A 24,635-nucleotide genomic window follows, 5' to 3' on the forward strand; every position below is an offset into this window, starting at 1 on the left:
ATTAATGCACAGAAATAAAGCTGAATGTTGTCAGCTGTGCAATTTATCAGTAGCCATGCTAACTACAAGACAAGGAGAACCCCTTAGCTGGATGATTTTATATTCTGTTCCATTTTATTACCACCTTGGGAATCTACCAGTATCAACACACACAATAATCATAAAACCTATGGCAAGACCTCCCTCCTGATCTGCAACAGCCAGAGGAGCAGACTTTCTTTCTGGGCAATGTATTATCAGATTTATGGAAGTTTAATCTCCTCTTTTGTACATACTATTTACACAAGGCATTTCCCCAAAAGTCAGATGGGACAAATCTCTAAACATTATAATTTAAGCTGTTTTGATATTCTGTCTAGTAGTAAAAATAAATAATTGAAGATAAGAAATATAAGTGCAAATTAAAAAAGCTCTACTAATCCTTTTAACCAACATACAGTGGAATATAATTATAACCATGCGTGTTAAATTAACTAAGTTACCTACTGTTAGTCCAAATGTTTGTATGACAGTGCCCTTCTAGGCATCAAAAATGGAAACCTGATCAACTCCTTTTAGCAAATGCTCCACAGTTCTGGTAGTTTTTACTAGAGAATAAACAACTTCAGGTCACCACATCTTTGGAACTGCATCTCAACACACCCGTAAGTGCTTGATGAAAGGGATTAGCATCTGTTAAATGTTCCCCATAGTTTAGGGTAAATGAATAAGTTGAAAACTTCTTCAGATAAACCTGTTTAAAGAAAAATATAAGCCACACAAGCAGCTTAATTTTTTCCTTCCCAGTATGTCAGACCATCCTACCTTTAGAATGTTCTTCTGAAAGTTGGGCACGGAGCTGCTTGAGTTCTAAACAATGCTTTCTTTTCATGGCCTCAGTTTCTGTTACATATTTGTCTGACAGATCCATCTTTATTTTCATCAGGTCCTCTTTATACTGAAGTGCAAGGGAGGATCTCAAGGAATCCAGTTCTTGCCTGTGTTGTTCTGTAAGCTGTGGCTGCAAACAGGCAAGTTCTTCCTACAGAAATAATGGGTTAGGAAGAGATCTTTAGCTTCTAAGAAACCATTATGAGAATCTTTCAATGAGACAAAGGAAAATTCCTTTTCCAAACTCTTAGTCAACTTGAAACAAGTTGAGCAAAGATGTTGAGATCTTCAGTTACAGCAAGGTGCATGAAAATAGGGGCATAAATGAAAGAAGGGCCACAAGAGCATCTTGGCTTGAAGAGAACAAGGACAAGGACAATTACTACCAGAACTACAGAAAAGAGAAACACCATGAATTCTGCACCTGTGTAGAAGAACTGCTAAGCTCCTTACTCAGCACAAGATAACCCAAACAGCGCATAAAATTACAGAGCACCGTTTCAGCTGTTCTGCTCTACAGCCTCTCTGAGGCTGAGAGCTATTTAAAGTCGGTAATTTACAACATTCTTGTCAAAAATAATTAAACCCTACTAAACATCTGAAATTAATTTACACTTTGTAAGAGCTAGGAATCGACTTCAGTTTTCATACAGGTCATGTAAAGAACAGTAGAACTTTTATATCAAAAATCCTACCTGTTGTTGTTCGAGCTGTTGATTTAGCTGCCCAAGTGCAACACTTCTCTCTTTCTCAGCAGTCTCTTCAAAAACTGTGACAGAAGAACTGAGAAAAGGGTTTTAAAGTTTAAGACTGTGATACGTCATGAATTAAGTTAAATGAACTTGATGATTTATGACGTAGTACTGAAAGTAGGCAAAGAACAACTGTAACAACTGCTCAGTCCTAATAGGTTTCATGCTAACATCATCATTTATGTTAAAGAAAAATAAAATAGAAGCATGCTGTCATAAAATGAAAGGAAAAAGAAAAGATCACCTGATGTCCCCTGCTTGATCTTGACTCATTTCCAACTCTGACAGTGAATAGTTCTTCAGTTCTCGAAGTCTCTGATGCAACAAACTCAATTCTTCTTTGTAGTTTTCTTCAGCAACAATTAACTTGTTTTCAAAATAAAGTCTTAGTTGTTCCAATTCAGCTTCATGCTCCCTGTTTCTCTGCTGACGCTGCTGTTCAAACTCCTGTTTTAAACACTCTATTTCTTTTACCTGTGATGCTCGAGCCAGGAGCTGCTCTTTTAGCTCTGGAACAGAGGCAAAACCAACACAAGCACTAAGAATACATATGTTTAGGCTAAGTCATTCCGTGAAGATTAGATTTAGTTACCCCAAATGTCAGTGGTTTAGGAATGGCATTCCCCCATTAATACTTCCATTAAAAACACCACGGGCCACTCCCTTCTCAATGGGAGTCACAAAAGGCAGAGATCACAGGTTGAGGTAAGAACCATTTACTGGAAATAGCAATGAGATAAGAAAAATGAACTTCTGAAAGACAAAAATTCCTTCCTCTGAAGACATTCTCAGTTACACTGCATTCAGAGAAACCATCCCCATGCTATGACTCAAAATCACCAACACACTGTTAACTCTCCTCATTTGCTTGCAGTCCAGCACAAGGCTGGTAACATGCAGAGTCCTGCACTATTGCTTAATCTTCACACCTGCTTGCTGTTGTAGCACCCAGAAGCAATAAATTATTCAAGAACATTTAATTTGCTCCAGGTAAAACCATCCAAACAAAACCAGCTTGAGTGTAAACTGTGCAGAAAATGAAAAATCACAGGAAAGAAAATAAAATCAATTCTGGATTACTTTAATGATGGTTTGCTACCCATTGTGTGCTCAGAGGCTGAACTGACTGGATTAAAAGAATCAACCAATAAAACAGGAATGCAGTAGAAAGCAGCTACCAAGGCAAGTTCAGCAAGCTGCCCTCCTTCCAGAGAGTGAGAACAATGGCCAGCATTGCAGCCTTTTCATTAGCCCTCTGAGAGCTTTCTTCCCCACCCTCCGTATTAAAGCAGCAGTAACGTTTTGGAAAGTTAAAAGGTAGGACAAAAATCTCAAGAAAGGTAAGTTTTCCCAAAAGCCCAACTTTCCAAACAATTCAAGTTAGTCAAATCCCCACAGAATCAACTGAGAGGGAACTACGTTTAAAGAAGAAGGAATTCGGAGAAGTTCCTTGAAAAGAAACTACTTGCCTGGAGAAAAGCAGTTGCTTACGTCACACAAGAGAAACTTAAGAAACGATGGAAACAGAGGACGCCATCCAGGAGCAACACAACTGATTGTTACAATGTGTTTTTGTGTAGAAAACCAGAAAACACACTTGTGGCATAAAAAAATTCTCACAATGAACATGCAAACAGAACAAGTAAGAGAAGAAGTGTTCAAGGCCAGGTTGGATGGGGCTTGGATATTGGAAGGTGTCCCTACCCATGACAGGGGGTTGGAATGAGATGATCTTTAAGGTCCCTTCCAACCCAAAGCACTTCATGATTTCATGATTCTCTGAAGTAAGTCCATGGCTCAAGTTTGCTTCCAAAGGGAAAAGCTGCCAGGCACGGGCACCAGAGGAACCAAGTGACAAGAAGGGACAAGTAACAGCATCAGTGCAATATGCAAGGCAAGGCCAAACTGACAAGGGTAGGTTTTGCCTAACCACCAAAGTCTACCGGCACAAAATTAATGCAAAAAAGTGTTTAATTGTTTTGAACTGGCAGGTCATTCTTACACCGGAGCAGCAATCCCATCATCCAGCTGCCATGATTTGAATCCTACCATCAACCCAAATGCATGGTCAAATCATCACTCAAATGAAGAACAGCAGAGTAAAACAAAACACCTTTAAGATCTCACACACCAAAAGAGATCCTCACCTAGACCATGGGCCTGCATTCTGGTCTCACCATCTTCAAGAAAGAAGAAACAGAAAGGGTTTCAAAGAATGGGAATGTGAGTGATTAGAAACATGGAAAGACATGTGAGATGTTAAAGATTAGGGCTACAGAGAAGAATTCCAGCAAATACTATGAAGTCCTAGGTGCTATAATTCTGTAATATCACAACAAAAAGATTAAATATTCAAGGTAAAGTCTGCCTAGATAGAAAACATTACTTATATATTGTATGACCAAACCAAACCAATTCTCACAAAACCCTAATATACTTCAAAAGCTACCTACAGTTATGTTATTCAGAAAATCTGAAATAGTATTTGAAGTATGTTACATGTGCCTCCTGTTCTAACTACCCCAGCTGAAGTCAAGAACCTCATGTTACAGTCTCAACACAAGGACAACACTGGCAGAGTCATGGTCTCTACGGGCTTTTTTTCCCAGAAGCCCCTTAATGTGTTGTACATGTCCGTGCACACACATCTAAGACATGTTATATTTTATTTCAAAAGTGTATGCCATCTCCAACCACTACACTGCAAAACTGGGTGTTTTATTTAATATACCTGGGTCTTGAAACAGAAATACAAATAGGAGCATTTTGTTGCACTGACCAGCATTTTCTCCAGTTTTTAATTACATTATTATAATTACATTATACATATAATATATTATAATTACATTATACTTAATTTGACATTTCAATAAAAAACCCTTGGTTTTCACTGATGACTTTTATAGTGTGCAGGAAGGGAGTGGGAAGGGAAAGGAAAAGCACAGGAGTAAGCTTTTCCCCACGGTCAGACCATGCTTTTTGACACTGCAGGACCTGTCATCTGACACTGACTCACCTCCATCTAGAAAGAGATCATTGAGCTACAACCCACTGACACTGTGGCCTCCCTGTGTGTTTCTGGTACATAGCTAAAGTATTTTGTGTCGATAATGTGTACTTCTGTATGAAGAAGAGGCAAAAATTAAAGTGTGTCAGTTTTGAACATACCACTTAGCTCTTGTCGATTTGCTCGGGTACTGTCAAGCTGAGACCAAAGCTGCCTGATTTCTTCTTGTGACTGAGCCTTGAGCTGTTCATGCTTGACCTGAAGTTGGTCCAGCTACAAAAAACGTGTTAAAAACAAACAAAAAAACCTCCACCACAACTTGTTAAACAATTTTGTTCTCAGGGCTTATTTTACATGCAAGAAAGACTTCTGTCAGAAATAGGTGGAAACAGTGACAACACCATTCTCAGCTCCTGACAGTACCAGAGATACTGAGTAGCAGCATCTCTTAACTATTACACCTACTCCTCTGAGACGGAAGAATTAGTTCCTGATGCCACAATTATCCTCACTGGCAAAAAATAAAGCATTAGCCAGATAAAAACAAAATGTGAGAACCAGCGAATTAGGAATATAAATGCAGAGGAAGAGATGGCACCAAATGGCACAAAGGCAACTGCATTCCAAAGGTTTTGAACTCCTATGGAAACTCCCAGAGTATTTACCTGCTTCATGAGATGTATATGAAGCTTTTTCAGTAACGTCCCTAAATACAAACAGGTCACCCAAATGATATGTACACGGTCTAGTTTTCTGTTATAGAAAGAGTAATCAACTACTCTAAACAGCTAAAAAAATGTAATTTACCTCCTTCTGAAGATCCTGTTCTTTTTCTTGGTTTTTCATCTTTACCTCTTCTAGGAGTTGGTTATACTCAGCCTGCAGCTGTTGTTGTAATTTTGTGATGGCTAACTGGTGTTGCCTCTCCAATTCTATACATTTCACTAAAGATAAAAATTAGTTCTGTTACTCCATCATCCCGGTTAATGAATAACCTGTACAACTTCTGTGCAACAAAAATAGAAATGCATGTCTCTAGCTTAAACACTAGCTTTCAGGGAATCATAGATTTGCTTGAATAGTAAAGTATTTGAAAGTGAAACATTTCCATGACCTGCTTCCTAGTTCTCTGCATCCCACACTGTTAGTTAGCCAAGAGACCACCAGTTTGTGGAACTTTTGTTCCATTAAGCCTTAACTATTCATAATCCAAATGCAATTTTTTGTTAGAAAAAGCTTCTATTAATACTAATCACGGTTTTGATTAACTTGGCAACTGTCAAAACTGGTTTTCAGCTGGAAATAAAACAGCACCTCCCTTTATAATATTTGCCTCACATCTCATACTCTCTGGAAAGAAAAATACAACAATGCTATTCAAGTTTTAAACAATTTTTCATTTACAACCTGTTGTCTAGACAGTCTCATGCCGTCGTCCCAGTTTTTAAATAGGGCTACATAAATGCTTCTTGTATTTGCTTTTATATATGTTGTAAAATCACTTAGCTGTCACTGCTCAATAAAACAGCTGCCTCCCAGACCATGGTACATACTTTTAGATTGTGCGTTCTCAACAGAAAGAAGTCCCAGCTCTGCTTTGACTTTTTCCAAATGCATTTCCAGAGACTTCTGCAGTGCAATCATCTCAGTCTGATGTTTTCCAGACAGCTCTTCACACACGTTTTTTAAATGTGTATCAGACTCTAATTCCCAGTCTCTTTTGAGGGTCTACAAGAATAAGACACGCATTATATTAAAGCAAACACGTTGAGTAAATTAATAAACTTCTTTCTCCATTTATTTGTCCTTTACAATAAATGTGTAGCAGGTCTGGGACTTGTACCAGCTCTTGTTTTCAGAAAGAGACTTTATTTTTTTTCTTGTATGAAGAACAGAATTTGTACCTCTAATGCCTGGATATGTGTCTCTTCCATTTCCAATTCTATTTTCTTTCTCTGGTCAACTGTGAAATAAAATACTTATTAATAAATTTACATAAAATATTATTAAATGAAAAGTAGAAATATGGATGAGATTACAATTTTCAAACTCAGGACTTAAATGGGCAAGCCTAGAGCAGGGTAAGGTGCTGGGTTCTATCCACACCTGCTGTTACGTTACTCACTAATTCACTTTCATTTTAGAAAACAAGCATTCTAGAACTTACAGCTGCAAAGACAACCCAGAAAGTAAAGTTCAGTTTAATTAGTAAAGCCTGCTTAACTCTACAGAGAACATGATACTAAAAAGAAAAATAATCATAAAGATACAAATTCAAATGACTATTGATATTGATTTTAACATTTCACTGCACACCACTGTGAGCACAGAATCATCTCCAGAAAGATAGAATGAGTAGCAGGCAGCAGCAGCAGGTAGGAAACTTCAAATTTCTTCTACAAATGCCTAGGAAACAAGACTGCAAGACAGATGCCACCATCTGCTCAATTATCACTGACACCGATAGCTTTTTTCCTTTCTAGCTCCTCCCTTGATTAATTCCAGCTTTGTGTTTGGCCCCTTTTTTGATTCGCAGGAACCCTGTAAAGGCCTATCAGCCACCTTCCCAGAGCATCAAAGCACTGTTGCCTTGGCTTATTTATAATATTTAACAATTTATAATATGCAACCATTATTTCGAGTCTTTCTATGGGAAATGAAAACTTAGATATTAAATTGGTATAAAGTTACATTGGCAAAACACACCTTAACAGTGTTGTTATTAAGAACCGCACCATGACCTCCTCCTGCTCCCAAATCCCATTGTGCTATCAGTTCACTGCACTACTGGTGCTAACAAATGGTTTCCTACTTTTAGGTCATAAAGAAACATCCTTAAATGAATGTTCTCTTTCTCTTAGGAAAGGACAACTTCCCTAAGGAAGGAATGGTTTCTAAACCTTATTTCAGAGCTCAGAGGGGTGTGATGAGCACTGCAGAGTCTAGCTGGAGGTCTGCAACTAGCAGTGTTCATCTGAATACAAGGAAAAACTTCTCTACTGTGAGGGTGACAGAGCCCTGTAACAGGCTGCCCAGAGAGGTTGTGGAGCCTTTTTCTCTGCAAATAGTCACAACATGCCTGGACACAATCCTGTGCAAATTGCTCTGGGGGAACCTGCTCTAACAGGGGTTTGATGATCTCCAGAGAGCCCTTCCACCCCAAACAGCCTGCGATTCTGTAAATTTCTACAGTGGAGTGCTGCAAGATTCGCCTTTCTCCAGAAATTCCTCAAGCTCTGCCATACAGGTCAAAAATGGTCTGACCTGGAAAGAGGCAAATTTCCCAAACAATGCAAAGAGCACCATCAGCAGGCCTTCAGTACTATAAGGTGCTACTGCCTTCTTGCTCATGCCACAATACAATGTTATATGAAATGCAGCTCAAAGGACACTCAGCTACAGGTTCTCTCTGAGCCTTTCAGTTCCTTCCCAACTCCTTCCTAACACTGAGAGGGAAAGCCAGGAAGCAGTCACATATCTTCTCAGAAAGACAACAGTAGTGCTGACTTAGGGCAAGAAAAACCCTGACAAAACATAAGGGATAAGAGCTCTACTCTTTGCACTGATCAAGTTCTTTAAGAGAAAGAATGAATTTTTTTTTTTTCTGAAAGAAAGTAGTTCAGTTTAGCACTAATTTACAGATGAAGAACAACTAAACTTAGGGCCGCACAACTTCACTTTCATATATAAAACATTCACTCTTGCCCATGGCAGTCCCACCCGTATTAGAGGCAACACCAGCTGTCATTCACAGGCCAGCGCTACACCAAGACAGGAACCTGTGCAGGAAGAAAATACTTATTCCCCAGTTTTAATACCTAGTTCTTGCTGATACTTGGACTTAAGATCTTCTTTTTCCTTCAGATACTGTTCTTTGATCTTCTCCCACTCCAGCTGGTGACGGCTTTGCAGAATTGCTACCTCCTGAGCACGTTTGTCATTGAGCATCTCCCGCAGCTCCATGAGGGCAGTCTCCTTCTCTTTCCTCAAGTTGGACTGTGTAAGCTCCAGCTGAGAGGTGTGCATATTATTTAAGGTCAGGCGTAAAGCTTCCAGTTCAAGGCTGTGCAGTGTCTGCAGTAGAGGAAAAAAGAGTTTCTCCCTCCACTCTAATGAAATGCGCTTGCTCTTTTCATGACCAGTTTCACTTTTGACTGCTAAACATATCTAAGTTTTGCCCTTCCGTACTTGAAGAGTGTTTCTTTGTGGCAGGGACCCTTAAAGGAACCCTTAAAATAAGCTGTTACGAGATTTGAATGTTTACAGTGCAATGTAAAAGGCTTTCCTTACCTGCCTCTTCATCTCCTACAATACCCTGTATCTGTCCACTTCCTCACATCAGAGCAGAACACAACACCCCAGCCCTTCACTGTCTATTGAAAGAATTCCTTTTGCTTGCTGATGATTATAATTTGTTAACAAAGTAAAGTTCTAAGTAATACTAGAAAGTAGAAATAAAATTCACCACTTCTCAATTCTTAAGTAAACTAACCAGTGTACCAACGGGTTGTAATTAGACCTAACACTAGACATATTCTTTCCATTTCCACTTCACATTTAGTGGAAGTGTTCAAAAACCCAAGAAATATATAGAAGAAAAAGTCAGTTTTTCACACTTCAGCTTAGCAGGAAAGCATTCCTGATTGTACTAGTAGGATAATTAAAAACTGGGAGGGGCTTAATATCCTTTATAACATTTACTTGTTAAACTTGCCAAGACAAAAAATTACAAACTTTTTTTTTCTCTCTTAAAGCCGTCAATTTAAACATCCAGTTTTCTTCAGAATTAACATTAAAATATAATTGCACTGAGGATTCTGGAGAACTCCTCTAAAAAATATCTACTACCACCCACCAAGAGAACACTCCTATTCCTTCGATTGCAGCACCACCTGAAAGAGCACACGTAATATCCACAAAAATTAAGGAGAAGGCTCCTTGATTTCTGTATACGCTAGAGATCATCAACAGACAGGTAAATATTACATTAATCACTGTGTTTCCTGTTTTTACCTGGGATTGGAGCTGAGCTTGCTCATGCTCTGCTCTGTGTGTGGCTGCCATTTGCTGCCGGAGCTCATCTAAAAGGTGTCCCTGTTCTTCCTTGAGCTCAGCACGGAGTTTCTCCATTTCCTCTGCATGTTTAGCAGCCAGCTCAGAGATTTCACGATTGTGCTCTCGTTCATGCACCTGCAGAGAATACACAGATGAAAAGCTTTCTTCAAAATAAGCTTGTTTACCCCTAATTATGGAACCAGAATTCTTCCCTCCTCCTGACACCAAATCAAAAGCACCATGGAAAAAAAAAACAATGAATAGAATTTTGCATCTCTAAAATGTTTACACTGCTTAAAGGACAATGCAAAATGACTTTATTTTTCCAAAATAAACCCAGTTACAGCATGTACCTTTTTTATTACAGCAATCTCTTCCCTCCTTTTTTCTTCCAACTTCTGTTGTTCATCCACTTTGTCTTTTATTTCAGCATTTAGCTCTTCTATCTGAAAACAGGCATACAAACATTTGCAATGGCTACCTTAAGCATTCTGAAATCCCATGACTCCTGCAGTTATCAGGGTTTCCTACCTCTCTCTTGTGTGTCAAACTCACTTCAGTTAACTCAGCAAGGCGCTGAGTCTCCATCTTATCCATTTCCTCTCTGTAATGCTTCTCCATCTTGGACTGAGCCTCCTGGGCAGCTTGGGCAGCCTGATAGGACTCCTGCAAACAAGCCTCAAGCTCCAAATTAGCCTTTTTCAACTGGGCGATTTCTTCAGTCAACTGGCTTTTTACCTCATTGTATTCAGTAGTCTTTTCCTTTATTTCAGCAGTAAGTTTATCAATTTCTTGGTTGCTGAGGTTTATCCTGTTCTCACAGCTCAGTCTTTCACACTCCTGTATATCTTTGATGTTTTTCATTTCAGCATTAAGCTCATGGATGTTTTTTGCAAGGTCCTCAATGATGCTAGCATTCTCTGCTAGTGCTTTTTCTGCTTTCACTAGATCCTCCTCCACATTGGATAGTCTCTCTCTTAAGGCTGTTTTTTCCTTCAACAAAAGGGCTAAATTTTGTTCTTTATTATTGATTTCAGCTTTGAGCAACTCCTGTTCTTTTAGCAATGTCTCTTCAGATACCATTTTCTGACTGAGCAGCTCTGCTGTTCTCTGGTTTTTAACATTCTGAGCATTAAGCTGGCTTTGCATCCAATCCCTTTGGCTTTGCAAAGCAGCCAACTGACGGCCAAAAAGAGACTGCACTTCACTTGTCACAGAATCAGAAGCAGTTTTCTGCTCCTGAACATCTCTCACTAACTGCTCCTGACTTCGCAGCTGCATCATCAATGTGTCTCTTTCCTCCTGGAGGTCTTTCACCATTTCTAGCCAGGTAGAGGGGTTTGACACTTGTGTTAGAGATAGCTGGCCTCCATCCTCGCCCTGCTGCTTTACTAGAAGCGTGAGTTTATTTTCAAGTTCTTTCTCCTCTATTTTCTGAAGAAGTTCTTTTTTGCAACAGATCCGTGCTTCACGTTCTTCCTCCAGTTTCTCATGCATATGAGAGAGCTCAGACATGGCTTTTTCCCAATTTCGAACAGCTTCTTGTGTGTCCTGATGAGGCATTTCTAAGGCTGACTCCTGATGAAGCTGTTCAGTTGGCTTCAGATGTCTCTCTGCTAAACATGTCATCTCATCATCCTTTAAGTCACCATGGTCTCCAATTTTGTTTTGCTGCAGGGAACCATCTGACACAAACAAAACAAAGGCCTCTGCTCTCACCTCTGCCTCTTCAAAAATGTCTTGAGCCAAGCCACTAAGACATGTCCCCTCATCAAGGCTAGAGTATAATGGAGGAGATAAAAAATCTCTGCTGGGTTCTAGGAGCACACTGTTGTCTAACCCATACCTATTGCATCTGCCCTCTTCAATGGCACAGCCTTCTGAAGAGCTGGACACACAGGACTCTTCTGGAGTTTCTGTGGAAATGAGGTATTTAGCCAATATACCTTCATCACCACTGAAGAGCCCTAGTTCTGACAAGGGTTCTTTGGTCAGGTTCTCCCCTTCACTACTTCCACTATCCTTCATGATCTCTGAACTCCTAGTTTGTTCTAATTGATCCCTTGAGGAGTCATGCTGGAATTCCAGTTCTCCATGCACTGGCTCATCTCTACCTTCCAACTGGTGTTCTTTGTCCCACATCTCCTCAAGACCCGCTCCCCGCAACTGAGACATCCCTGATAAAGTCTGGTTTCCCCTCAATTTCAATAGCTTTTTATTGGAGACAATCTCTCCATCACACTTTTGCCTTACATCTATACTTTTTTCAGCCTCATAAAGTCGCTTTTCATTCAATTCCTGGATGTACAAATTCAGTTTCTGAATCTCTTCATTCAAGGACTGTTTTTCTTGTTTATATCGCTCAGCTTTCTTAGCTTGCTCTTCTGCATCAGAAAGTTGATACTTAAGGCCATCAATTAAATCCTTGTATTTAGCTTCTAGTTCAGATTTTTCCCTCTGAAAGTCTTCCTGTTGGTTTTCAAGTTTCTTCCTCAAATTTTCTTTACTAATTTCAGATTCTTGAAGACTTATATTTAAGTCAATTATTATGCCATTCAAGTTCTGAATGTGTTCTTCAGAATTCAAGGCACAGAGTTCTTTTTTTAACTGTTCAAGTTCATTTTTATATTTTAAAATAATTTCTTCTTCATAGACCTGCTTGGCTTCAGCAATTTCTCTTCTGTGGCACCTCTCCAGCTCATTCCTCAAGTTATCCAACTGTTTGCAAATGTCCTTCTCATGACTGATTTTCAGTTCTTCAATACGTTGCTGTTCTTTCACTTTGGATAAAGCTATTTCTTTTTTAAATTCTGTTATTTCCGAGTCCCTCAGAGAAAGTGTGTGCTGAAGTATAGACAAGCCAGATCTTTCAGATGTCAGTAGATCTTGAAGACTTTTAATAAATTGTTCTTTTCCATCTATGCTTTTGTGTAGCTCTTGAATTGTACCTTTCATATCCTCTTCCATTTGAGCAAGCAGAATTTCTTTATCTTTGGTATTCTTAAAAATAAAACATTACATATAAAATATGCCATGATTTCATTTCCTTAAGCCTCATGCTTCTAATTTACATTCATAAATAACAATGTTTGAGTTTAAGGTTTCTATTTATAGCAGTACTAGTTATGTTCTTAAAGGAAACCAGACCTTAAGCTGTTTCTTTAATGAATGTTAGTCATCACAATCTCTATGAATTTCTATATAAAAATACTTTTTTCATGGTTATGTCACTACACAGATTCAAATTATCACCAAATTTGAAATAAATTTATATTAGAACAAAAGGTACGTTTTTACCTTTTGAGAAGACTCCAGCTGTACTTCCAGGTCATGTGCTTTCTCACGCAGCACCTCCAAGTGTGCATTTTGCTCTCTGAGACGATCCTGAAACAAGCACACTTGCTGCTGGACTTCTAATCCTTCATTTTTCTTGAGACTCTTACTCCTCAGTATCTCAGTAACCTGGACACATAAAATGTACTCACAGTCAGGAGAAAGTTAATATCCAAACAACTCATACACAAGACTCACTGTAAGCATAAAATACACTGCATTTACAGATTTACCCTACATTTTTCATTCTCAAGGAATAAAAATCATCCTAAAAAGGCAGACAACACTTGTCACGTTTTAGATACTACTACTTACTGCAAAGATGCAAATGTTAGATAATTCATCTCTATGGAGAATTATCTAACATTATGAACCTATAAATCTAACATAATGAATCATACTGAATTCCTCCAATATGAAGCAGAACTTCCAATGGTCTGGACATGCCATTAAGAGAACAGAAACCAATCTTCCCTGCAAAGGATTTATAGATCATTACTAAAGGTTGGTTTTCTTCCTCTCCACATCCCTTCAAATAAAAGGAAAACATTTCCCCCCATCAGAGTAATATAAAATATATTTTATTTATTTTTAACATATTTTTCTCGAGATGTTGCAAAAATCAAGGAAGAATACGTAAGACAGTATTAGTGCTTTCATCTGTTTTCAAAGTTGATGTACTTCCACAATGTGCATCCTCTAACCAGACTTATTTAGAATATGCCTGAAATGCTATTTGGAGGCTTTGTCTTTCAATGGCTTATGGTGCAAATCCCAAACACCTGTTGAGTAGCCTTCACTTTTACCACATTTTGCTGTTGCAACCAGAATTGCAGATAGAAAGCAGTATTTTTTGTTATTTTACAAAATTTCATTTCGCAGACAGTTTATTTTCAGGGCATAAGCAACTCCTTTAAGATAATTCCTGGACTAAAAAGTCTCAGTTTTTATTTAAAAAATTTTTTTAAACTCCTTCCTATCCAGACCTTTAAGATATGTAATCCCACATAGGGAAATTCTATCCTGCAAACCTGAAACAGTAACTACACAGAAATATTTCTCTTTGTAATATACAAGGCTCCAAGGACAGCAAATGCATAGGTTCAGAGACAACTGCCACTAGAACACTGAGCATGACCAAAAAAGAATAAAGCACTTTTTAAAATGCATTTTAAAGCAGAGAAAGGCTGCAGTACATCTCATTATCCAGGGATTAGCTCCATGATCACCCTGTTGCACTGAAGCAGGTTCCTGTGTGTCACAGGGGCTGCTTCAACCATGTTCAGGTTATTTTACATTTCTTTCTTGGAGCCAAGTCACATTACCTCAGCACAGCAAGTTTCTGTCTAACAGCTGAGATGTTCCAGTTGCCCAAGCGGAAACTCAGAGATTTATCTGGCAAAGGACAAATGATGACATGCAAACCAAAATTATGTAGCAACAGTTGTGTACAGGCCACAGACCACTTGTGGCAGGACATTCCCCTACCACAGAAGGGCTTATCTTCTCTGCCTATCAGCTGGTGCAATAGCTCAGGGCATCTTCCCCCCTCACATAAATTTGCTAATTGGTGAAATATCTCAAGTCGGACATCGTCTGGGGGTGAGATATTTCTGGCACTGGGGAGGTGGCATTCCCAGCTGACAATAACATCTTGCCTTGGGAGCGAGATTGAAGGAAGATAAGCTTGAATTTCTGACTCACAGACACTAAACTACAAACTATAAAAACTACACCAAACTTTCACAAAGCAAAAGTCTTCTGCACGCTCCCTGGAAATGTGTGGGGCTCTTCCCCAAAGATGGGATGCCACTTTTTGGTTACTCTCTCAGGGGTTGAGTGAAAGAACCTGTGCACCCCATCATCAGCTCAGTGGTAAGTTACATTAACTCCTAATCTATCCTATTTATTTGCTAGCTATAATATAGGAACTTTTATGTCGTGCAGTGTTTTATGTAATCTACTAGTAGTTCTTTGTTTTAAGCTGCGTAGTAAATAACTCTAAGACCATTTGTCTGTCAATCTTCTGTCTATTCAATAAATAACTAATTTTATAATAGACCTGATCTGCCATTCTTAAGAACTTGTGAGCCAGCGTGGTTTAGGTGTGCATCACCTGAATTTAAGGGCTGCCAAAAAGCTGAACCTAAGGCAGGGCTTGTCTAATGCTTCCACTCAATCCATAACACCACTAACAACATAGTGTAAAATTCCCTAACAAGGGTTTAAGTGATGAACAAAGAAGTGCAATGACCTCCCAAAACATTATACAAGCAAGTGGAAAATATGAGGCTATATTTCCAGGACTTCTCCGTAGCAACCAGGAAAAAAACCCCTGCCTCGCCCTGAAATAATTTTCACTGCTGTATTACAAACTGAACTATGAAGAGCTACATCATCAGCTCAATATTTATACATTCATAGTCTGAAGTTGTTCTTGTGGTCTCTGTAAGGACATGCAAATTGGAGGAGAGGCACACCTGATGTAACTGGAGCTGTAAATCATGGATCTGACCAGCCACATGTGAAGCTTCTTCCTGTAGCTCATCTCGGTCTTTCTTGGCCTGTTGAAGGCAGGTTGTTAACTTCCTGATGATTTCATTCTGCTCTTGAACCGTAGTTTCCTACAAGGGTCACAAGAAGTGCACTTCTAACATTAAAATATTCTTAACATATTTGGAAACAAGTAGGTTTTCTTAAAGCGAAGTTGTTACAGAGTCTGTAGATACATTTCAGTTTAAACCAACTTAAACCAAAGAAATCTTTGTGTCCAAAGACAATGGAAGAGGAGCCTTAAACTGATCTCAGAGACGACAAACCTAATCAAAAGTGATTTTAAAAGCAAATTATGGGATACCAGCAATGAAACTGGTATTTTTACTTCCAAATTTGTAGCTCTTACTGATGTAAAAAGCAATCAAGTTTTCAAAAAGGATATAATGAATATTTAGTACCCCCTAAATTGCTTCCTACCTGCCAGCAATTCCCTTCAGTCACGTGAGAGGAAGTTAATGAGATGGGATACATTAATCCTATTTTATGTTAATCACATTTATCTTTTCAATTTATTTCTCACCAACAAGAAATGTCTTTGTTTCCCCAATCCTAGAATGATAAAAAGAACATATAAAGGGGAAAGTAACTAGTCTTAGGAAGCACCTGGTAACAACTCACCTTTACAAAGAACTGCTAGAGAAAGGGAATTCAAAATATTATTTTTTAATATTCTGGAAGAGGATGCTGCTTTTTGCAGTACATGTTAGCAAGGTGAAGTACTTCTCACTAAACAACAATAGGTTTTTGAGTCTTGCGGCCTAAATATTTTTAGGATTAAAATAAGGTAGTACTATCCCATTATCCAATTCTATGAAACATACCTGAAGCTGCATAGAATCATTGTACTGGGTGAGCTGGTCCTGCAGCTCATCCATCTGCACAGTGAGTCTTTCCACTGCTTCCTGTTTCTCCAGCAGTCTGCTCTCCAGCTCAGCTATCCTTGCCTGACACATCTGAGCATCAGCCTCGCTGTATTCTGCAGCAGAATTTATCCTATCTTTCTTTATAAAAGAAAAAAAAAATCATTTATTCACTAAAAACACCATTTCTGGTTTGTGATTAGTCTGAAAACAAATTCAGCTTCAAGGTTAAGTCCTGAGCAAATTCTACTTTAAAAGTAATTCAACACAGGGACTTCGTATCTAATAGAAACATTATATATATATAAAGTCCTTAATGCTTAAAAATTTCAAATTAAAAATGATCATAGATAATACTTTTTCATGATACTTTAAGGCACAAAAGTAAAGTAAGAGTGTTGTGATTCTATAGCACCAAATGGTGGCAATATGCCATTTTGGCGTGCATTGGGATTTAAATACCTCCAGTTGTGAGGAAGGAGGCAGAATACTACCAATTTAAACAAAGCTTTTACATCCATCTATGCTGACTGGAGAACAGTCCACCCACAGGAGAAACAACAATATAAAGGTCTTGAATTAAAATTAACTTTCTGTGGTCTCTTAGGAGCAACATTGTTACAATCATCACAGAGGATACAGTCTTTTGTATTTTATTTTAAATACTTTTTGGTTATATTGTATGAAACAATTAAGAATGAACCTATGTATCAATTGGAAACATTAAACACATCCGAATTTCTCTTGGCAAAGTCTATGATTTTAAAAAACCCAATTTTCTTAGCAACCAATTTTCACAGCCAGTAAATGTACATACAGAGAAATGCCTGTTTTATATCATAAAATAGTGAAATCGCATCAGATTTATCACATTTGATAACAATGTCCAATTAATAATTTTAGCAACCAATTATCACAGTTGTCTTTCAGCTCTATCCAGCAACTTTTACTAAAGATACATCCTTTCACACTTACTTCAGTTGCGTGATTATCCAGTGGCTCCCAGCTAGACAAATCAGTGCTGCCCTGGTAAATAAACAAATAAAGTAAACACTACATCATAGCTATTTTAAATAAAAATAAGGAAAAACAGAATTATTTTGGAAACACCTTAAGCATGAGCCAGAAAGGTCTGTGTTGTGAGAGACTGACTTTATACTAAATGCAGCTGGTCTTTCATGGTGAAATGAACTAAACTGCAAAAAACAAACGAACAAAATTATTATAATGTCTACTTAAATTTAGGGCTAAGCCACAACACTGATTCAATGTTGGATCCTCTGCTGTTGTAGCTGGCAAAAATTTGAGCAATCTTTAATCTACTAGTAAAAATTAGTAAACTGACAGGAGATTATTTAACAAACATGCTAAAACCATTCAGGCAACCACAAAAGCAACACATTCTTCTGCCACACAGATTTAACATAGCTTGATACCTTGAAAGATGTTTCCCTCTCACTAAATTCACAAGACCAGGATGATGATAGCATTATTTGGAAAAGGCAGCCCACAGCTCTCCCTGTGTTTTGAATGTTCTTGAAGTAGTTCCCAATGATTACTGTCTCCCTGGAGGTACCCTCTCCAGATAACCTAGAATTCCAGTTGCTTTACAAACCAGCTATTTTGACAAAAGCTGCTTAGCAGCAGTACATGATTTTTGTTTGTTTTGTTAATTTAAGTTCACATGAATGTAGAAAGGACACTGCTGTGGCTGAGTGACAAAACACTATGTTTTTCCTCAGAGCAGACACTCGTGTGTAGCTTCATAGAAGCCTTTGCAATGAAAACATTATGTTGAAGATATCCTGAAAGTATCAGGGATACCCTCACAACAGAAAGCAGGATAACACATGCAAATTTTATCCCCCATCACTGCAGGTTTGCAAACACACTAGGTTGATGCTGTTGTGGTATGTTGTGAAAACACATCAACATCTGGAAAGATGCTTTTGGTGCAGAAGGCACCAGCTCCCCAAAATTCTTTCCACAGAGAACATGACTACCTTCAGAGAGTCATCAGTACAAAAATACCGAAATACATCAGACACAAGCAGAGTCTTAAACAAATCTGTGGAAATAACATCTATGCTGGCTTTACAATGGCTACTAAGAGCTTGCTAGAATAAATTATCATTTTTCATAAAACATTAAGCATATTTGAGCCAGCCAAGTGATACAAAAACAAATTAACGCTGTGCATTATAAGGTCCTGGCAGTATTTCATCTGTTGATCTCCCAATCCAGATTTGCCATTTCATGAAGTCACAGCCACATAACTGTAAGCCTGTCCAAAGAGAAGTCCATGGCAGTGAAAAGTTAGAGACTTTAATTTAGCAGGCTAATGGCTCACTGGGAATAACAGCTGCCTAGGCCATACCATGGAGATGTCTTACTCAGTAAATGAGATCACTGCAAAAGAGTGAACTATTACAAGTGAAAATACACCAGCTGACTTACCTCCCAAGGGCAGCTAGTGGCCAGTGCCAGTGAGCTAACAGTCAACTGAGTAAAACGACCACGAGGAACACTTGCTACCTGCAGACAGAGTGGAACGAAGGCAAGGAATAGTAAGATTTACCTGTGTCTCACTTGTTGCCTCCGGTAGGTTGGTGTCTTCAGCCTGACACTCTACGCCCTTCCCAGCATCTCTGGCTGCTACTGGGTGCTCTTCCTTCGGAAGGTCATGTGCGTGGACAGCCGAGCCCTTCCTCTTCGCCGCCTTTTTCTGCGACTGCGAGATGTTGCCCTTTGCTTTTCGCTGTCTGAAGTAAGCAAACTGTGCAGGAAAGATTGCAGGAGGTACAGGGAGAGGTAAGCAAGGAAAAAGTAGCAGGACCACAAGATTAACACAGTCATGACTGATAGAGTTCCTGTCTTGATAAAATACATACATCTGCAGAAAAACTGCTTTATCTGCCTACTTTCCACACATTCACAACATACCGGAGAATTGTGCCATTAAGCAACAAACCTCACACCAGCACTAAAGGCTCATTTCCATACTAGAATCAAAGTTTTACTCAGTGAAATTTTGTGTGTCAATGATAATCCAAAACTACAGCAAGACAAATTAGTAAAGGAACCAGTTGTCAATATACTAGAAGCATTAGGAAAAAATAATAATTGAGCAATATTTCTGCAAGACCAGCAAAAACAAGAACCCCCTTGTCATGGCGCCAAAACCAGCACACCCCTACAAATACATCTAAACAGGTCTTAGCCAGCGTAAGCTTTGAGGTGAGGATTCACTTCCGTTAATTTTAATGCTCCTTCCCTGCCACCCCCCCTAAGAGAACACAGCAAAACTTCCTCGCCAGAAAGCAGCCTCCAGTACATAAATAGAAAATCAATTAAGCCAGGTCATTTTAATTTCTTCTGTTGAAGAATCAGATGCTCTACTTTATCAGGCTATCACAGCTCTACAAAGCCCCAGGGACTTGTAAAGAATGTCACTGACAATTTATTACCCAACTCTCCCTAGCACCTTAAACAGCTTAAAAAGGATTATTGTTATTTTCAACTCTAGTATTGTGTTTAGGCAGCATTTCCAAATAACATCTCTCCCACAGCATAAATCCAGACACCCTTCTCATAAGGGAAAAGCCTTCTTCAAGGTTAAAACCACATACTATGAAGTGCGGTGTTAAATCCTTGTGATGAGATAAAACAGTTAGTTAACTGATGCCTGGATGTAAACATCACTCCCAAGTACTACCTGCAATACATATGAAAATCCACTCCTTGACAGCTTGATTTTCCTGTGAAACAGCCATCTGGCAGAAAAATCTTGTCCCATTCTTCTCAGTTTGTGAAAAGGACCTAGTTCAGTCCCCACTCCTTATAGGAACTTCTACCTGACAGCTTAGCTACTCAACAGGTGCACAGTTACACATCTGCTACACCCAGCAGACCATTTAAAAGGTATATTTGCAGAAAGACATCGATTCCCTACCAGCTGATAAAATCCTTATGTACAAATAACTTATTTTTAAGATTATCTTACATAATTGCTACAGTTAGTAATACTGAAATGCAGATTAAATGAAGATTTCCAGCCTTGTGCCTTTCATAATAACCAAAATGAACAGACCATAAAGCAGCAGTGAGACACAAATACTGTCCTCTGAAATCAGGGGTCAACCCCAGCACTTACTGATGGCAATGTATGTCAAAAATAGCTATGGCACTAATTAACCTGATAACATGGGGACACCAGGCAGGAGGAAACCTGAAGAAAAACAGAGAGTAGAGGAAACTGCTGAAGCAGGAAAAAAGGGAAAACAGGAGTAAAACAAGCAGAAAAGATGAAAGGCAGAGAGAGTGGGCACTACAGAGAGCAGTTACTGATTCATGAAGTGAGACCAAGTATTTCACATTAAAATACTAAAACTTGGCATGACTGAACACCTAAACAGTATGAATTGTTAAATGCACAGGTCAAAGAAAACAAAACTTATTTTGTCCCATTCACATGCACTAAACATATAAAATCATAGTACATACCATGCAAAAGTATCTAACTACACCACAATTTCATGAAACAACTGGACTTGGTGGAGTGGCTGGATTCAAACATGCTCCGGATTTATGGGAAAAGTTTTATTTAGAGTCATATCGGGTTTCCAAAGCCTTTCATCAGCTACACAAATTTTAGTGCCATTGTCAGAATCTCAAATTTACAGACAGCCATCCAACATGAAGTAGTGAGTGTGAATGTGAAGAAAGCAAGACACAACTGCCTCTGCCCCATCACAGTGAGGTCCTATCATGCCCCTTTTGATTGACTTAACTATCCTTTTGCTTTCTAGAAGCACATGAAAAGGTAAAAGCTTTTCTTTTCGCCAAGATGTAGAATTGCCACAGGAACCCTGAGAGCACTGTCCTCTACAGCATCCCAAGCAGCTGTTGTAACACAAGAACACCTTTCTACAGGCACCAATGCACTGCAACCTCATTTCAGCAGGACCAGTCAGTTGAAAGTTGATGTATTACTTTTTGTGCTTCAGAAATTAGTACCAAAACCAACACCCAGAGAAAATGGAACAGAGCAGAAAACCACATCAGCACCAAACACAAACAGGTTGTTCAAATAAACCTTAGTCCAGCTCTTGGATACAGCAAACACAAGCAACAACTGCACTTAGACAAAACCCAGAAATATTTTCTAGATCTTCCTCAAAATGATGAGGCAGGAAAACTTCCTGGAAAACCCGAACTAATTTTTCAGCTCCTAACTGTAAAATGGAGGTGGAGCAAAACTTCTTACACCTGAGGTATGGCACAGAGAGCCCTGCAACTAGAGGCACGGGTGGCCAACATGCAGACTAATTAACGCAAGGTAGAAAAAAAACCAAGGACAAAAAACCAGCACTGAATAGTTAGGCTTGTTCTGTTTCTCAGTTACTACCCTGGCTATCAGTATTGCATTTACTAGAAACAGGAATCCGAGGTACCTGATACAGTCAGTACTTAGCTGCCAATTACAATCTCCAATTAATACAACAGCTGGCATTATCATTATTATTAGGTGATAACTCAAATGCATCTCAACAATGGAATTTTTATTCCTATACGAAAAAGAATAATGCAAGTGCTGGTTTGAAAAGGAAAACGTTTAAATCACATTTCTTTGCCAAGTCATTGCTTAGCAGACTAAAATCTAAGGATGCTAAAGATAAAGTAAGTCATTTTTTGGAAGGTGAGGCAAAAAGCCCTCAAGAGTTCACACCTCCAGACTGAAGCAGTATCAAACTGCAGTTACATCACTGCAAAGGTTGCTACAACAGAGGCCGCTCACATACAAACCAGCCTCGCTGCCGTCCTCTGCTGTCAGGAGCACCTGTGCAGTGATGTGTAGAGACAGTTCAGGAAGATCTGATGGACACTGAACACTTCTGTGTCAGACCAGAGACGGCATCACCTTAAGCTGCTCTAGGCTGCACCACAGGAAGGAAAACCTGTTCTTGCTCATGGTTCTTCCTCCCTTTCAAAACTGCACTGTATCCATGAGGAGGGGAGCACAAAGAAAACTAGAAATAAGAATAAAAAAGGGGAAATGTTATCTGGGTGGCTTTTGGAAGCTGCCTAGTGCCCACAGTCTGCCAGCCAAGGAATGGATCTCTGTGACATTTTAACCAGCAGAGGAAGGACTACATCTATCTCTGCATCTCTAAAACCCTTCCTCTCCTCTCAGCATACTATATGATACCATGCAGTAACAACATTGATGGGTCTGCTAATAACGTTGGGTTTTTTTTTAATGGGAAGAGAGAGATTTAGCACACAGTATAAAAAACAGTAAATGCAACAGTGGCTCTGCAGGTATAACTTGAAATATAAGACAAGTCCCTGCTTTTTTTTTTAATGGCAAACAACAGTTTTCCAACAAGTGGGAACTAATAACTTATTTAAGCTAAGTCTGTCACATTTTTCTAATCATAAACAGGTCCTGCACCTAGAACTAATTTATGTTAACAGAAATGTTAACACAGGTCATGCCACACTAAGGTAACCTTTTTTCAACCTGAAGAACTCCTGCTCTCAGAGTTCTCTCTCTTGAGCTAATCATGCAATTGTTCTCCAGCAGAGGATTGTGTTCTCACAGCACATAACAAGGCTGGGAAGGTAGGCAGATGAGAAACTGCTGAGCAGGAGCAGGCAGTGTGGAATCCATCAGGGAGGGCCAGGCCAGGGTTGGAGGAGCTGTACTGCCCATCACCAGGCTGTTGCTTCAGCACAGCTACAGCTACAACCCTGCTCCCTTCCAGAAAAGCTCTTTGATTTTCTTGTGCACAGCACTGGCGGGAAGCAGCTGAAACAGAAACACAGCAGACAGGACAGCTCCAAGCCACCTCTGACCCCACTAGCCAGATATCCAGACAAGTAACTTGCAGAAAGGGCAGGATCTGGAAAGATCTGATGGGTCCGAACTTCCCAATACCCTGTGCAGCCTCAGCTATCCCTGCCTAGCTATAGCCCCCATTCCAGTCCTACTGGAATGGTGAGAACAGGGGAATGCTGTAGCCACAGACTGGCGAGCGTTATTTAGCAGGGACAGTCAGAAGAGAAATATGATAAAACCAGCTCAAAACCCAGCAGAAATGCTGAATTAAAAGGAAAGTAACCAGGCATTTCCAATCAGCTCCTTGAACATCATTAACAAAACAAAGCAGAAGTTTTTATCTAACGGGGTTAGCCCACAACCAGTGTTAAACACATGGCTGCAGGTAATAATGACTGGGAGAATGTTATCTTTATATACGAGCGTCATCCTGTGAGCTCTACACAAGTCCCTAAAACTACACGCAAGTGAAGACACCTGAATGCTCCAAGTTTCTGAAGTGTTTGCTACCGGCATGACTAGACACCAACAAACCGAGCACAGCTCCCTGCTAACCCACCTGCGGACACACAGGAAAGCGAATGAGCCAACAGAGTAATAAAGCAATACCTGTTCTTTGGGATCCTCAACTGGAAATGCAGTATTCCCACAAACAACTGAATCCTAGGCTAAAATGGGAGAGCTGGGAAGAAAAAAAACCAAACCAAAACCAAAACAGAGCCTCAGGGAAGGCATATGCTCTGCTGTCAGCTGCTCTGTGTTCACCCGAGGTAATGTTTCTATGCCTGTGTAGTGGGATGGGCGCCTCGCAGGCAGCCTGCACTCAGAAGCACCGCTGGGCACGACTTCTCCCGCAGAGCCGCGGTGCCAGGGGAACCCCACCGGGCGCCGAGGACAGCCCCGGGCCGGCAGCGGCCTCTCAGCTCCGTCACTGCCCTCACCCCGCGCCCAACTCCGAGAGCAGCCTAGAACCCGCCACGGACAGAAGAGACCCGGGCGGGCTGAAGCGAAGCCGCCTCCCGGCCTGCCAGGCCCCTCAGCGCACCGAGACCGGGACGAGCGCAGCCTCCGCCCAGCCGGGACCCCTTCCCCCTCACCTTGGCCCTGCCGGCCTCCACCTTGCGCCTCCGCACCTCCTCCTGCGCGTCCATGCGGCGGTCGGGGGGGTCCGCGCCCCCCGCGCTGTCACGGCAGCAGCGGCGAAACTTCGGTCATGGCCGCCCCGGGCCGCTCCCCACCCGCCGCCGCGCCAGCCACACCGCGCGGGGCGGAACTCTGCGTCCATTGGCCAGAGCGACTGACACAGCGCCGCCTCTGGCCAATGGTGACAGCCTTCGTCAGCCGGTCTCCGCCCACTCGCG

At 40.1% G+C, this 24,635-nt stretch overlaps 1 protein-coding gene across 9 annotated transcripts in view; it reads right to left on the minus strand.

The window, feature by feature from the left end:
* PCNT (pericentrin) overlaps positions 1–24,530 on the minus strand; it is a 74,230-nt gene extending 49,700 nt beyond the window's left edge. For 4 of the 9 annotated variants that reach the window (XM_032113865.1, XM_032113866.1, XM_032113864.1 and 1 more), the window contains exons 1-18: positions 24,372–24,527; positions 19,012–19,209; positions 17,409–17,459; positions 16,395–16,574; positions 15,498–15,641; positions 12,982–13,146; positions 10,216–12,684; positions 10,038–10,130; positions 9,643–9,819; positions 8,448–8,703; positions 6,534–6,592; positions 6,183–6,357; positions 5,437–5,573; positions 4,791–4,902; positions 3,770–3,802; positions 1,867–2,131; positions 1,566–1,653; positions 805–1,021 (exon numbers count right to left, since the gene is read on the minus strand). In XM_032113865.1, coding sequence (XP_031969756.1) covers positions 805–1,021; positions 1,566–1,653; positions 1,867–2,131; positions 3,770–3,802; positions 4,791–4,902; positions 5,437–5,573; positions 6,183–6,357; positions 6,534–6,592; positions 8,448–8,703; positions 9,643–9,819; positions 10,038–10,130; positions 10,216–12,684; positions 12,982–13,146; positions 15,498–15,641; positions 16,395–16,574; positions 17,409–17,459; positions 19,012–19,209; positions 24,372–24,425 — 4,873 coding nt within the window. In that variant the 5' untranslated portion in view covers positions 24,426–24,527. Of the gene's footprint in view, positions 1–804; positions 1,022–1,565; positions 1,654–1,866; positions 2,132–3,769; positions 3,803–4,790; positions 4,903–5,436; positions 5,574–6,182; positions 6,358–6,533; positions 6,593–8,447; positions 8,704–9,642; positions 9,820–10,037; positions 10,131–10,215; positions 12,685–12,981; positions 13,147–15,497; positions 15,642–16,394; positions 16,575–17,408; positions 17,460–19,011; positions 19,210–24,371 lie in introns of all 9 variants that reach the window. The other 5 variants (XM_032113871.1, XM_032113868.1, XM_032113867.1 and 2 more) reach the window with 4 other exon arrangements.
* Between the last annotated feature and the right edge of the window lie 105 nt (positions 24,531–24,635).

This window comes from Corvus moneduloides, chromosome 7, assembly GCF_009650955.1.
Source record: "Corvus moneduloides isolate bCorMon1 chromosome 7, bCorMon1.pri, whole genome shotgun sequence".
Taxonomy (NCBI): domain Eukaryota; kingdom Metazoa; phylum Chordata; class Aves; order Passeriformes; family Corvidae; genus Corvus; species Corvus moneduloides.